This window comes from Aquarana catesbeiana, linkage group LG06 (assembly GCF_042186555.1).
Source record: "Aquarana catesbeiana isolate 2022-GZ linkage group LG06, ASM4218655v1, whole genome shotgun sequence".
Taxonomy (NCBI): domain Eukaryota; kingdom Metazoa; phylum Chordata; class Amphibia; order Anura; family Ranidae; genus Aquarana; species Aquarana catesbeiana.
This window is the reverse complement of record NC_133329.1, coordinates 357,517,603-357,531,451: the sequence shown is the minus strand read 5'-3', so window position 1 is coordinate 357,531,451 and position 13,849 is coordinate 357,517,603. Positions and strand designations below refer to the sequence as shown.

General features: G+C 41.3%; 1 protein-coding gene across 1 annotated transcript in view; it reads right to left on the bottom strand.

The window, feature by feature from the left end:
* Positions 1-13,849, bottom strand: part of LY75 (lymphocyte antigen 75) — a 211,079-nt gene that overhangs the window by 130,546 nt on the left and 66,684 nt on the right. The window contains exons 2-3 of the mRNA XM_073634073.1: positions 10,480-10,851; positions 3,756-3,926 (exon numbers count right to left, since the gene is read on the bottom strand). Coding sequence (XP_073490174.1) covers positions 3,756-3,926; positions 10,480-10,851 — 543 coding nt within the window. The remainder of the gene's footprint in view (positions 1-3,755; positions 3,927-10,479; positions 10,852-13,849) is intronic.

Below are 13,849 nucleotides of genomic sequence, written 5' to 3'. Positions count from 1 at the left end.
GCTTTCATGTAAAAACTTTGTTCCAAAAAGGAAAAATCCAGTTTGCTGTAACTACTTATAAAGTGTGAGCTGGTGTTTTGCTTCAGTTTGTTAGTGTATTTAAATCTGTATAGAAAGGGAAGACCCTCACTGTACCAACATCCAATATTATAGAAAAAGATTGAATGAGTTGAAGACAACTCAAAGAAAAGGTGGATTTTATGGGCACAACATGAGACAGTGTATATATAAAAAAAAAAAATCATATAAATCCTTATATTGTAAGCTCTAAGGAGCAGGGCCCTCTGATTCCTACTGTATTAAAGTGTATTGTATTTGTACTGTCTACCCTCAAGTTGTAAAGCGCTACGTAAACTGTTGGTGCTATATAAATCCTGTATAATAATAATATTACAAATATGCCAGTTAAAAATGACATAACTGACTGACAGGCTCAACAAGTACCCAATACAATAGGCAAATATATATATATATATATATATATATATATATATATATATATATATATATATATATATATATATATATATATATAAAAATCTATAAACCCCCTTAAAATCAGGGGAAAATCGTGGGTGCGTGTTATACGCCGATCCCCGCCGATTGTGAGCGGAGGAGCGAGCGCCGCCGAAATACATACATAGCTGAGTGTACTCGGCTAGCTCCGCTCACAGTCACGCCCAGTCCCGCCCTATGATGGACATAACACAGGGACTGGGCGTGACTGTGAGCGGAGCTAGCCGAGCCTCGGCTATGTTCTCGGCGGTGTTCTGACGAGAAGTATCCCCCATTGGATAGTGTCCGCCCCGTACTGCGCAGGCGCAGCGCTTGCGCAGTACGGAAGACAAAGGAGACGCCCAAAGTCTCCCAAGACACGGCGCCTGCGCAATACAATATTACACGGTGCCATATTTAAACTGCAATGTACACTGATAAGGCTGCATTGATGGGCATTTAAATGTTTTATTTTTCCTTAAAAAGTTTTTTTTTCTTAAAATACCCTCCTAAACTTAAGGAGAGAGAGAGAGAGAGAGAGAGAGAGAAGGAGAGAGAGAAGGAGAGAGAGAGAAGGAGAGAGAGAGAAGGAGAGAGAGAGAAGGAGAGAGAGAGAGAGAGAGAGAGAGAGAGAGAGAGAGAGAGAGAGAGAGAGAGAGAGAGAGAGAGAGAGAGAGAAGGAGAGAGAGAGAGAGAAGGAGAGAGAGAGAGAGAGAGAGAGAGAGAGAGAGAGAGAGAGAGAGAGAGAGAGAGAGAGAGAGAGAGAGAGAGAGAGAGAGAGAGAGAGAGAGAGAGAAAGAGAGAGAGAGAGAGAGAGAGAGAGAGAGAGAGAGAGAGAGAGATTTGCAATCATGATGCAAGCATTTGTCCAGCAAAACCAGTTTCTACATTGGCTTATGCCCTGTACACACGACCAGTTCTGCCGTCAGAATAAACTCTGAACGTTTTTCCGATGGAATTCCGCTCAAGCTTGTCTTGCATACACACGGTCACACCAAATTCCGACCGTCCAGAACGCAGTGACGTACAACACGTACGACGGGACTAGAAAACAGAAGTTCAATAGCCAGTAGCCAATAGCTTCCGTCTCGTACTTGCTTCAGAGCATGCGTCGTTTTTGGTGCGTCGGAACAACATACAGACGAGCGTTTTATCTGATAGTGATTTGTTCAGTTGGAAAAATATAGAACATGTTCTCTATCTAAGTCCGTCTGAATTTTCGACGGAAAAAGTCTGATGGGGCATACACACGGTCGAAATATACGATGAAAAGCTCCGATCAGACTCTTTCTGTCGGAAATTCCGCTCCCGTGTACGCGGCATTAGACTAGGAGCTCCAATCAATCCTTGGAGTCAATCTTTTTTTGATATACATTTGAGGTTTGGTTGAGCACAATCAGGCTTTTATTCTCAGTGTTTACCACTTGATCTTATCGTTAGCTCCTACCTCTACTTATGGGGAACATTGTTGTTGTTTTTTCCCCCCTTTTTTCAATCAAATTTTTTCTTTTTTCTATCTTCTATTTAAAGTGGTTGTAAAGGCAGAAGGTTTTTTATCTCAATGCATCAAGATCAAAAAGCCTTCAGTGTGCAGCCCCCCCCAATACTTACCTGAGCCCCACCTCTATCCAGCGATGTCCACGAGTGAAACGGCCATCTGGGACTCTCTCTCCTCAGTGGCTGAGACACAGCAGAGGTGCCATTGGCTCCCGCTGCTGTCAAACTCAGTTAGCAAAGCAGGAGAGAGAGGGGCGGGGCTGAACTGCAGCTCCGTGCCTGAATGGATACACGGCGCTGCAGCTCAGCTCGGGTGCCCCCATAGCAAGCTGCTTGCTGTGGGGGCTCGCGACAGGAGGGAGGGGCCAGGAGCTCCAGCCAGGGAACCGAGAAGAAGAGGATCAGGGCTGCTCTGGCAAAAGCACTGTGATTCTTTCTCTGGGTCAGGGACCCGGAGAAAGAATTGCCAGCCGCTGGATGACGAGCATAGAGATTTCAGGTGACCAGAAGGTCACTGGTCATCTCTTTGACCGTTGGAGGCCCGGGCGCGACGCTATGTCGTCATGTCCGGGCCACGGTTTTAAACAAAGCCGCGATCGCAGCTGGTAAGCATGGAATCATGGATTTTTTTTCCCGATCTCATGATTTCCAGGCTGGAGGAGAGATATGGGGTCTTATTGACCCTGCATCTCTCCATAAAGAGGACCTGTCACGAATGATTCCTATTACAAGGGATGTTTACATTCTTTGTAATAGGAATAAAAGTGATCAAAACAAAAAAAAATGTTGTAAAAGAAAGAAAAAAAAATAAAAATAAAAGTAAAATAAAAAACGAAATAAAAAAATAAATTTAAAACGCCCCTTTCCCTGGCAGCTCGCGCTCAGAAGCGAACGCACACGTTAGTCCCGCCCACATATGTAAACGCCGTTCAAACCACACATGTGAGGTATCGCTGCATGCGTTAGAGCGCGAGCAACAATTCTAGCACTGGACCTCCTCTGTAACTCTAAACCTGTAACTCGTAACCTGTAAAAAAATGTTAAAGTGTCTATGGAGATTTTTAAGTACTGAAGTTTGGCGTCATTCCATGAGCATGCGCACTTTTAAAGCGTGACATGTTGGGTATCTATTTACTCGGCGGAACATCATCTTTCACATTATATAAAAAAATTGGGCTAACTTTATGGTTTTGTTATTTTTTAAATCATGAAACTTTTTTTCCAAAAAAAAAAACGTTTGAAAAATTGTTGCGCAAATACCGTGCAAGATAAAAAGTTGCAATGACCGCCATTTTATTCCCTAGGGTGTCTACTAAAATATATAATATGTTTGGGGGTTCTGAGCACTTTTCTGGCAAAAAAAAATATGATTTTTACATGTAGGTGAGGAGTGCCAGAATAGGCCCGGTATGGAAGTGGTTAAAGCTGCACTATATGGATTATGCACTATATGGGACATTAAAATTTTACAATTTTGTATTATTTGGTATAATTTGTGATGGTTTATGTGCTGTGATTAAAGACGAAATTTAGGGGTATGGCCTCAAGCGGGAGGTTTCCTGTGTGTGCTGCTTGCTAATTAAATGGATACTTCTACATCATCGGTGTGCACCCAGTTCTGTTATGGCTTGGTGTGCAGTGTGAAGTAGAGGCAAACTTCTGGGCTTTGGCACCTGGCTGTGCTGCAGGACAGAGGAGCTTTGTGGGATGCATTAAAGCTGTAGTTCATATTGAGATCAACTAACAATTTGTAAACAACTCACCTGGTTTCATGCAGTATCCCCATTTCCCGCCAGTGTCAAAATTTCCAGAGGTAGAGCACCACTCACGATTTTCATTGGTGTCGGAGATACAGTCGTGGTACCAAGTCCCATTATTCAAAAAGGGAAATTCACAGGGCTTTCCATAGGAGTTTCCTCCAGTAGTATACACAGCTGTAAGAACAGAAACAAGAAGTGGAACCAGATTTCCCATGTAAAAATAAAGGGGATTTCATTATTCTCTGGAAAGAGCACAAACTAAAAGTAGTAATTTGATGGTACTGTGCTCATTCTTGAGAACTATAAAAAAGTAAAGGTCTACAGTGCATCCGGAAATGTGATTTTTTCTTTTTTTTTTTTATTTTTAATAAATTTGCAAATATTTCAAACTTCTTTCTTGTTGTCATTATGGGGTATTGTTTGTAGAATTTTGTGGAAAATAATGAATTCAATTTTGGTATAAGGCTGTAACATAACAAAATGTGGAAAAAGTGAAGCGCTGTGAATACTTTACGGATGTACTGTATGACACCGGGTACACATCCTACTTTAGGGCCTGTTCTCTTTAGATGTGGCGCGAATTCGCTGCAAATACATACAGCATCTAAATCGCAAACCTGTTTATACGAACCAATTGCAGAGTGTTAAGTTAACGACACCCCGCAATCAGTTCGCAAAACGCAGCATGAATTGCAGAATTAGATCGCATGAGTGTAAACACCCATGCGATCTGATTCTGATGTGGAAAAAAAAAGGGTCCTGAACGAGTTTGGCCCGAATGCGATGCAAATTCAGCAAGTTTGTATAGCTGAATTTGCATCGCACAGACATTGCATGCGATCTGCACCGCACAGCGGTGTGACTCACATGCGATGTCTGGCATTGCACAAGTGTGAACCGCACACATGGGAGTAAGTCACATATGTGCAAGTCACAAGCAAGTCTCAAGTCTTAACCTTCAAGTCACAAGCAAGTCCCAAGTTACTGTGACGAAATGCAAGCAAGTCAAGTCGAGTTCCTGCTAGAAGTCAAGCAAGTCAAGTAATTTATTTTGGTCAAGTCACAAATTAAGTCAAAATACCGATCTATCCCATTTCCACCTTTAAATGAGTTAAAAGTCAGTTTTCAGGAAAGGTTTTGTTTTATTTTCAACATTAATAAAACTGCTTAGTGCTTTTTTCTTGGCATATTAAAGAAACACTTTGAATGCCCAAACAGCAGACAAGGAGCAGAACACTCAGCAATTAAATGGGCAACAAGCCTGAAAAAATGTAGTCCATGCTGAGGGGGAAAATAACTAAGCTCAAAGTTTGAACTTGACACAATGCCAACATCTGGACACTTGAATGGTGATGAGAATAGCCACTTAAAATGCATTTCATTTGCAAAAAATTAAATTGGAAAGTACTTTCTCGCTCAGTTGTGAGCGATGGGGTCGCATTATCACCCCACCATGGCTGAACACACATTCAACAGGTGCGCTTGATGCAGGGACGTACTCTTACCGCTACCCTGAACAGCTCCAATGGCATTTGGCAAATGCTGATTGCCTCAGAGGCAGTGGTGGGCGGAGTGTGTGGGTAATATTTTCGGGGGGGTGGTGCCAAGTCATTGCAAGTCAAATAGCCCAAGTCAAAGTCAAGTCGCAAGTCATTAGTGACAAGTCAAAGTCAAGTCGAGTCATTTATTTAATTTTGTCAAGCAAGTCGCAAGTCCTCAAACAGGTGACTCAAGTCTGACTTAAGTCAAGTCATGTGACTCAAGTCCCCCACCTCTGGTGAACCGGCCCTAAAGCAGAATTAACCCATTGATTTAACACTTTCAAAAAAACTGTTACATTCCCAGCACATTCTGTAATTGTCACATTGGTTTTGCTCTCAACCAAACTGTCAAACCATCAAATGGCTGTGTCATAATTGATCACATGTGCAGCACCATGACAAAGACTAAACAGACGCCAAGATGGCAGCTTCCTTGGCTGAAACTGATAGGAGGGTTTAGTTCCACTTAAAGATTGCCATTTAATTTAAAATATACACTGTCTTCAAATTGGGAAAAATATATTTCAATTTCATATTTAAAAACACTTTCACTTCCTGTCCTGGAGGCACAACAGGAAATTTGAGGAAATCACTCTAAAGCAGGGGTCTCAAACTGGCAACCCTCAAGTTGTTGCGAAACTACAAGTCCCATAAGGCATTGCATTGCTGACAGTTACAAGCATAACTCCCACAGGCGGAGGCATGATGGGACTTGAAGTTTTGCAACAGCTGAAGGGCCACCAGTTTGAGACCCCTGGTCTAAAGGGAAGGGAAATCCCCTCTTAGGCAGTCATGATGCCAAGACATAGCCTTTGGCTGGGCAGCAAGTGCTGTAAAGAAGCCCACAGTTTTTTTTTTATCTATGACAAGCATGGATATTATTTTGTGCAAATTATATTTTATATATATATATATATATATATATATATATACACACACAAAACGAGGAAAAAAAAACGTATCTAGCAATGCCAACATGTGCAATTTATTTAAGGTCAGTGTCATTTTATTCATGATTTATTTAAATTTAGAAAGCTAAGTGGACAGTGTAAATCAGGGATCCTCAAACTACGGCCCTCCAGCTGTTGCGGAACTACACATCCCATGAGGCATTGTAAAACTCTGCCATTAACAGACATGACTGGGCATGATGGGAACTGTAGTTCCTGAACAACTGGAGGGCCGTAGTTTGAAGACCCCTGGTGTAAATAATAGTTAGAAAAGTTCTACCTCTAGATCCAATGCTTGACAAAATCAAATGGAAACACAAATTTCCTGATTTTTCAAATATACCTACGTACTCAGAGATTGGATGGGCTCTTAGGTGAGACATCTGTCTACCACCTTCTATAACAAGGGGACCCAACACTGTTTCTTAAACCACTTTCCCCAATGACAGAAGCAGCATACATGCAGCCAACATCTTCTTTCAACCTTCTCATCGAACTTCTGAAGAGCCTGTAATCCACGCCCTCGGGTAACCCTAAAACAAGCTCTGCGAAAGGATAAGCCAAGGTTTTCAGCCAAACTGGTTCTAAATATATGAGCCACTCTAAAAAAAAACAAAGCTTGGCGTGGACCTTGAAGCAGGGGTGTCCAACCTTTTGACCTTCCTGGGCCACATTGGAAGAAGAGAAACTGTTTTGAGCCACTCATAAAATACACAAACCATAAGAATGGCTGATAAGCAGTTCCTTTTGTGGCTCTCAGTGAGTAGGTGCGACTGCTGGGCATGTTCACTATAATGACAGGTCGCCGATGGCCGAGCCTATTTGAGGTCCTCTACACAGCCAGCTATTACCTGCAATAATCACTGCAGGTAATTGTTGGATGTGCAGAGAGACACAAATAGGTTTGGTTGCCGGCGAACTGTCACTGTAGTAAATGGAGCTGGCAGCCGCACTTACCTGCTGAGTGCTGCAGGAGGAACCGCCGATACAATTCACACCGGCCCTAATTGCTGGTGAGAATGTAACCTATGTATGTGCTGTGTGGGGAGGTGGAAGGGTTGTAGGTGGGGGTGCAATTTAAATCTGGAGGAAGGGGCAGCCCCCCTAGTAGCCCCCTAGATACAGCCATGCAGCATTTACTTACCTGGCACCCCTGCATTCCCTGCTGTCGATGCTCCTGCAAACATGGCATCCCTCCACATGTGCATTAGCCTAGCTTGCCAATGTAAGCTGCCGTGTTTGCTCAGCAGGCTTCTCTGTGTCAGCCTCCATGGCTGCTATGTTTGCACAGCATTCCCGACATCCCTCCAGAAGGGCCCGGGCCACATGCTAAACTCTCTGGGGTCGAATGTGGTCTGTGAATAGGACACTCCTGCCTTAAAATGTCCTTTGGCATGTTCTCTGTATAATACTCCAGAGAACATTTCATGATAGGAGGACAGCCTAATCATTTGACTTTGGGTCGTGTACCAAAGCCATCACCAGGCATTTTTTTTTTTGTTTTTGTTTTTAATACCCTGTTCACTTGCTTCAGAGTCAAGAAGAAAGCAAAACTGAGGGCGCATCTGCAAAGCAGATTGCTGAACTTTTTAACTATGATGGGGTATTTTTTTTTTTTTTTAACAGCAATATGGCTGCAGTAAGGCCATAATATTAAGGCTTAAAAAATATGCCCCTTCAATGTTTTTTCCATTTGTAAATCCAAGGATAAACATACAGTGTATCACCAAACACTGGGTGATCACAACCCCTCTGGCAAAATTTCTGCAAAACAGAAACACATGGACCCAACCTAAAGTCAATTTAATTTGTCTGGTGAGAGAGTAATGCTTAGCATATTAGATTACAAACTATTTTCAAAAGCAAACAAAGCCTACCAGAAACCGAAAGCAAAATGTTAATGTGGTTATTACTTTCCTGTGTTGAATAAGGTTATGTCTGTATATTGAATAAGGTTATGTCTGTATATTGAATAAGGTTATGCCTGTAAATGCAACAAGGTATCCCTTTGGTCGTTTTTTTTTTTTTTTTTTTTTTAGACACCACGAGTCAGCTAAAGCTTTAGATATTTTCCTGTGCATTGTGCGCTATCAAGGAGGGTATCTATGTAAACTAGGTACTAGCCCCCCCCCCCAAAAAAAAAAAAAAGAAATGAGGAATGAAGTGGAACTTCCCTTTTTAGGTGAAGATCTGCTTTAAGTAACCCCCCCTCAGTACAATATCAACACTTGAATGATCTAACAATCATCAACTGGAACATGCAGGGAACTTTAAGGCCCCTTTCACACGGTCTGACCGATCAGTCCCGCCTGTCTGTTTTTCAGGCGGACCCGATCGGGCCACCTATTGTCCTCTATGGGGAGGCAGATGTCAGCAGGCATGCATCTACTAACATCTGATCCAACAAAATCTGCTGAAAACAGACGGATGGCAATATGTTCGCCATCCGTCCAGCGGGTCGGATCAGATAAAAATGGACAGGCCGTCTGTTTTCTTCCGATCTCCCCATATAGGAGAACAGGACTCTGACAGGTCCATCTCTGCACAGTGAGCGGAGACGGACCTATCATCCACCTGCTCAGCGGGGATTAACGGATCGATCTCTGCAAAAATGGATCCGCCCCCTGTGAAAGGGGCCTTAACCTCCAGCAGTGATATACTTAGAAGTCCTAGAGTGCCACCTAAGTCTTTTAAAATGTCATATTTCCTCTCAAATAACCAGTGAAGATTTTGCAAAAACCAAACTGATATACAGTGCATCCGGAAAGTATTCACAGCGCTTCACTTTTTCCACATTTTGTTATGTTACAGCCTTATTCCAAAATTGATTAAATTCATTATTATCCTCAAAATTCTACAAACAATACCCCATAATGACAACAAGAAAGAAGAAGTTTGTTTGAATTCTTTGTAAATATATTAAAAAAAAAAAATCCCATGTACATAAGTGTTCACAGCCTTTGCCATAACACTCAAAATTGAGCTTGGGTGCATCCCGTTTTCACTGACCATCCTTGAGATGTTTCTACTACATGATTGGAGTCCACCTGTGGTAAATTCAGTGGATCGGACATGATTTGGAAAGGCACACGCCTGTCTACAGTATAGAAGGTCCCACAGTTAACAGTGCATGTCAGAGCACAAACCAAGCCATGAAGTCCAAGGAATAGTCTTGCAATGTACAGGGACATCATTGATGAAAACCTGCTCCAGAGCGCTCTGGACCACAGACTGGGGCAAAGGTTTATCTTCCAACAGGACAACCACCCTAAGCACACAGCCAAGATACCAAAGGATTGGCTATGGGACAACTCTGAATGACCTTGAGTGGCCCAGCCAGAGCCCAGACCTGAACCCGATTGAACATCTTTGAAGTAATTTGAATTTCTTTTTTTTTTTTTTTTTTTTTTAATAAATTTGCAAAGATTTCAAACAAACCTCTTTGTTGTTGTCATTATGGGGTATTGTTTGTAGAATTTTGGAGGAAAATAATGCATTTAACCTCTTTTTTAATAAGGCTGTAATATAACAAAATGTGGAAAAAGTGAAGCTTTGTGAATACTTTCCAGATGCGCTGTAAATCACTAAAACTATATGCAAAGCTTGTAAAAGTTGGGCTTGTCTCCATCCCCTTTTATTTCCAAAGACTACTTACTGGTCCCAAGGGGCAATAAGCAGCCTGACCAACACAGGAGACAGGAGGGGGCAGGGTAAATCTCAAGGTAGAATCGTAAATGGCTAGATACCCTGTTTCCCCGAAAATAAGACCTAGCGCGATTGTCAGTGATGGCTGCAATATAAGCCCTACCCCCCAAATAAGCCCTAGTTAAAGTCCTTGTAGGTCTTATTTTTAGGGTAGGGCTTATTTTCGGGGAAACAGGGTAGGGCTTATATTGCAGCCATCACTGACAAACACGCTAGGTCTTATTTTCGGGGAAACAGGGTAGTACTTTTCACAGCAAGAGAAATGTGTAAGGTCCGATTTAAAAGCAGAAGTTGAAAACTCTCTCTCTCTCTCTCTCTCTCTCTCTCTCTCTCGAGAGAGAGAGAGAGAGAGAGAGAGAGAGAGAGAGAGAGAGAGAGAGAGAGAGAGAGAGAGAGAGAGAGAGAGAGAGAGAGAGAGAGATCTCTGGATATAGATATATCTATTATATTATACATATACACTAGAGAAGGAAAATGTAAAAAAGACAGTAAAAACATTAAAACGGTATATAGAAGAAAATGAGAGTATACCATGATACGGGGCCTCACAAATGTTCTCAGATGTGCCATTCACCTTCCATTCATCTTTAGACTGTAAGATTGCAGTCACTGTTCCATTTTTTACACCAAGTCCATATCCTGAAGCCCCATACACGTGTCCACCACTACATCGCCACCACAGCATCAGTTTAGAGTCACATGGGACGAGTTTCAAAGGTTCTTGGGATTTGGAAAGGTCTAGTCCAAGGCACTTTTGAGATTCCAGGCTGAAGAGTCGATGACTGGAGCCCCATTGCCATAGCGCTTTGTTACTAGTGTCTAAACAGTTGTCCACCGTAAGCCGGTCATTGTCTACTTTAAGGCACTTGCTTGATTGCTGGTGTAGTATGAGAAATGAGTGACCTGAGGGAAAGATAAGGAAAAAAATGTAAAAGATACATTTGTGTTAAACCTACTGAATACATTCATATAAAAAAAATGTATTAATTGTCTTATTGGCCATCTACTTCCAGTGCAGAAATCTAGAAGTAGCTGTTACAGTTAACCAGCTGCAGACTCTGGGCGTACTAGACACACCCCAAAAAATGTAATCATTGTACACAGGGCATGTCTCGTACGTCCAATCCTGCTGGGATCCCCCTTGTCCCAGTATATGACAATTCAGCTTTGATTAATCACAGCTGCATTGCGGAGTATACTGAGAAGATCCCGGCAGCAGGAGCTGTAAAATAACAGTTAAAAAAAGCAGTCTGGCAATGTTTATCAACAACATTGCTCAGCCACAAATACAGAAAGCTACAATGAAACATAGTTTCATTCTGTAACTTTGTTTTTTCATATACAGATTAAAAATGATGAACTTTGAGCTGCAGATGAAGTCAGTTAAAGCAACCTGACAAGTAAAAAAAAAAACGTTCCTCTGTTGAACCCCTTATTAATTCTTAGTTTAATCAGCCCTAATTAACTCCTTATTTTCCTTCTCCATTCAATTATAATTTTCCTGGTGATTTTTTCTATTTTATAAACTAATATTTAAACTTTTTTTTCTGTTTTGTTTGCTTTGTTCATTAATATTTTTACACCTTTTACATATATTTACACATATCACACTGAAAAAAAGCCTGTTGATTTCAATTGGCTGCACTACATGTGGTTAATGGGACGTCTTGGTGTTTTGTGGTTTGCGTGTTTTCTACTGTGCAGCATTTGCCCCTAATTTTTTCACATAGCAAAAATCTGTGTTTGCTTCTGTGTTTGGTGTGCTGATAATTAATGGCACTGAAAGCGCAACTAGTAACTTTAGGTGTAAGAAGGTGGCCATACCCTATACAATCACAGCTAGTTCCCTACTGTGCATGCACGTAGAGTGCTGCGCTTTGTGAATGGCCTGGTAGCGCAGGGAAGGAGGAGGGGGGCCAAACTTCTAGGGGACCTCGCCGCAGTCAGGTGTCCCAGAAGTAGGGACAGGTACCCGTCAAAACCAAAATGTGTCAGCGGAAGAGGGGGAGGAAGCAGATAAGTGGAGCTTCCTTTTTTGGGGTGGAGCTCCGCTTTAAGCCACCAATGCGAAGCGCTGTTTTGTGGTTTTTGCGGTTTGTGGCCCATAGGCAAATTGACCGCACCCTACAACTCTTTCCGGCTGGATACTTGATCTTAACATGTGTATTTCTTATAAGAGACATACTTTTTTTCTCAGGAACTCATTCAAGAGGTTTGATTGGTTAGATCATATGAGTTAGGATTTGAGTTTGTTTTCAGCTTCTTTTAAGTATCGCTGTTATGTACATCTCTAAAAACAGGGCACATATCTAGAGTCAGTTTTTTGTAGCTTTTTATTATGCAATTTACTTTGTTTATTGCATTGGCATTTAGGTATGCTCTTTGTGTTTACGTCTTTTTTTTTTTTTTCATGGTTGTTCTTTGTGGTGCACTGTATTTTTTTGTCTACTTTGTGTATGTTTCGGTTTCAATAAAAAAAACGAAATAAAATATGATAGATTATAATATACACCCACTCCCTTTTGTACTGTCCCTATTACTCATGTATTTTTTCCTATCCTCATTAGGCTGATGTTATGTTATGGGCTCTTAATTCATTGTGGTCTTCTGTAATCGTAACAGTCCTTTTGAACAGTACCCATGTCTTCTTCATGCACTCATGTATCTAGCATATCAAGGTATTAACTGTTTATTTCACGCCTAAATTGTAATGGATGCTCCATGGTGTAGTATTTTGTTGTCACCGTTTGCACCTACCCCGTTTTTCTACTCTTAATAAACGTTCCTTTTCTGGGGGAATAAAAAAACAAAACAAAAACAACCCCAAAAAAAAACATAGCGTTTTATACAATCGTATTACATGCAGAAAGCTCATCAAGTGCTTTTACCCCAGTGGCAAGCAGGCATATACCCCAGTTGAAGGCTTTGTAGACGAAACGCGTCGGATTTGATATGCTTGCTGAGCCATGAATCTATATAGCTTTTTTTTTTTTAACTTGTCTGATCTTTATTCTGCCCGTTTGTTTGGGAGTCAGAAATTACCTTTTAAAATAAATTTCCTCGTGTGGATTTACACTAGTGGAGGCATTTTTTCTTTTTTTCTTTTGGGAATTTCCACCATTTATAAGAGGATTGGAGATCAGGATTGGCAATTCCGCCACAGCTTCACAACTATGGAGGTTTCAAGCCAGTAACATCTACTCCTGATGGTTGGTGAGTAATAGCCAAGGTCACCTACGGATCTTCCCTTGGATACAGCTCCACAGCTATACCTTTTGGGGCCAACCTCTCCATCTACCGAATGCCGGCATAAGCTCGTTTGACTCACCACCTTTGGCTTGCGAGTCCACCAGTTCTGATAAGGGTACCTCAACCTCCCCTCTACTACTATAGATCATGCCAGATTTCTGTTAGAGATAACACCTATTCACAGATGTATAATACCACCACTAATTTATACATCCGACTTGTTTAGTAATATTCAATTTATTTGTTGTCTATTAATATTTAATATATTTCATACTAGCTTGTATACCTGGATAGGAGATACATACAGTTCAATTTGTGATGCTAGATCCCAAAGTCTCACTTATTTTGTTTCGATTTGATATGTATGTTTTGTAGGTGTAGTTATGTCCGCAGCTGTTTTCATGTGAGATATCCCAATACCTCATATGTATTCCGGCTTATGCATAGAACTATATTCATAGTTTGGCTATGCAGTCGTTGCTATACCTACGACCTTTTTTACATATGATATCTTAATTTTGTGCACACATTTCTTTTTATGCACAATATTGTACTCGCATTTAGAGACTCGCATTTAGAAGTTTTACAAATTATTGTTGGTTTATCAGTTACTGGCAACCCATCCGATTCATCTGTGCATCTAGTGACACAC